General features: G+C 52.4%; 1 protein-coding gene across 14 annotated transcripts in view; it reads left to right on the top strand.

Annotated features, from left to right (window-relative positions):
* Nucleotides 1-1727, top strand: part of LOC122530983 (titin) — a 43606-nt gene that overhangs the window by 34559 nt on the left and 7320 nt on the right. For 3 of the 14 annotated variants that reach the window (XM_043658456.1, XM_043658451.1, XM_043658455.1), the window contains one exon: nt 29-1725. The exons of 2 other annotated variants lie outside the window; for them this stretch is intronic. In XM_043658456.1, coding sequence (XP_043514391.1) covers nt 29-1725 — 1697 coding nt within the window. Of the gene's footprint in view, nt 1726-1727 lie in introns of all 14 variants that reach the window. 9 more of the 14 variants (XM_043658453.1, XM_043658458.1, XM_043658461.1 and 6 more) reach the window with 9 other exon arrangements.

Here is a 1727-nt window from a genome sequence, read left to right as displayed (position 1 = left end):
GACAGAGCTGATGTTAAGAGGCCTGAAGATAATTTGAGACCGGAAGGACCCTTCGAAGGACGACCCAAGGACGATTATAAACCGACTAGAGGTGACAGAGCCGATGTTAAGAGGCCTGAAGACAATCTGAGACCAGAGGGACCGTTCGAAGGACGTCCAAAGGACGATTTCTTACCGAAAACAGCGGAAAGACCAGAAGTCAGGAAGCCTCAAGATAATTTGAGACCGGAAGGACCATTCGAAGGACGACCCAAGGACGATTATAAACCGACCAGAGGTGACAGAGCTGACGTTAAGAGACCTGAAGATAATTTGAGACCAGAGGGACCGTTCGAGGGACGTCCAAAGGACGATTTCTTACCGAAAACAGCGGAAAGACCAGAAGTAAGGAAGCCTCAAGATAATTTGAGACCGGAAGGACCATTCGAAGGACGACCCAAGGACGATTATAAACCGACCAGAGGCGACAGAGCTGACGTTAAGAGGCTTGAAGATAATTTGAGACCGGAAGGACCCTTCGAAGGACGCCCCAAGGACGATTATAAACCGACTAGAGGTGACAGAGCTGATGTTAAGAGGCCTGAAGACAATTTGAGACCAGAGGGACCGTTCGAAGGACGTCCAAAGGACGATTTCTTACCGAAAACCGCGGAAAGACCAGAAGTGAGGAAGCCTCAAGATAATTTGAGACCGGAAGGACTCTTCGAAGGACGTCCCAAGGACGATTATAAACCAACCAGAGGCGACAGAGCTGATGTTAAGAGGCCTGAGGACAATCTGAGACCAGAGGGACCGTTCGAAGGACGTCCAAAGGACGATTTCTTACCGAAAACAGCGGAAAGACCAGAAGTGAGGAAGCCTCAAGATAATTTGAGACCGGAAGGACCGTTTGAAGGACGTCCCAAGGACGATTTTACACCGAAACGAGCTGAAAGACCGGAAGTTCGACGACCCGAGGATAATCTAAGACCGGAGGGACCGTTCGAGGCAAGGCCCAAGGACGATTATAAGCCAACGAGAGGAGAAAGGGCCGATGTGAAACGTCCCGAGGACAATCTGAGACCCGAAGGACCATTCGAGGGTCGACCTAAAGACGACTTTATGCCGAAAACGGCGGAGAGGCCGGAAGTGAGGAAGCCACAGGACAATCTGAGACCGGAGGGTCCATTCGAGGGTCGTCCGAAGCACGATTTCACACCGAAAACTGCCGAACGACTCGAGGTCAAACGACCGCAGGACAATCTTAGACCCGAAGGACAGTTCGAGGACCGTCCCAGGGATGAATACACGCCCGGTGAGAGACGTACACCGATCAGACATCCGGATAACTTGTACCCCGAAGGAGAATTCGATAGGCCGAGGCACGTGCCGTATGGGCCCGGCGAACGAGCGCCGATTGTGCGACATCCGGACAATCTGTTCCCCGAGGGCGACTTTCCAGACAGGGAACGTGCTCCGTTCATGCCAGCGGAACGGAGAACGCCCATCAAACACGACGACAACCTCCGTCCCGAAGGACCGTTCGAAGGTAGGCCGAAGGATGATTTTACGCCGAAAACTGCGGAAAGACCAGAAGTAAGGAAGCCTCAAGATAATTTGAGACCAGAAGGACCGTTCGAAGGTCGTCCTAAGGACGACTACACACCAACCAGAGGAGAAAGAGCCGATGTGAAGAGGCCTGAAGACAATCTGAGACCAGAGGGACCGTTCGAAGGACGTCCAAAGGA

This window comes from Frieseomelitta varia, unplaced genomic scaffold, assembly GCF_011392965.1.
Source record: "Frieseomelitta varia isolate USP_RPSP 00005682 unplaced genomic scaffold, Fvar_1.2 scaffold_370, whole genome shotgun sequence".
Taxonomy (NCBI): Eukaryota; Metazoa; Arthropoda; class Insecta; order Hymenoptera; family Apidae; genus Frieseomelitta; species Frieseomelitta varia.
The sequence above is the reverse complement of the archived record's forward strand: the minus strand, read 5'-3'. Positions and strand labels throughout refer to the sequence as shown.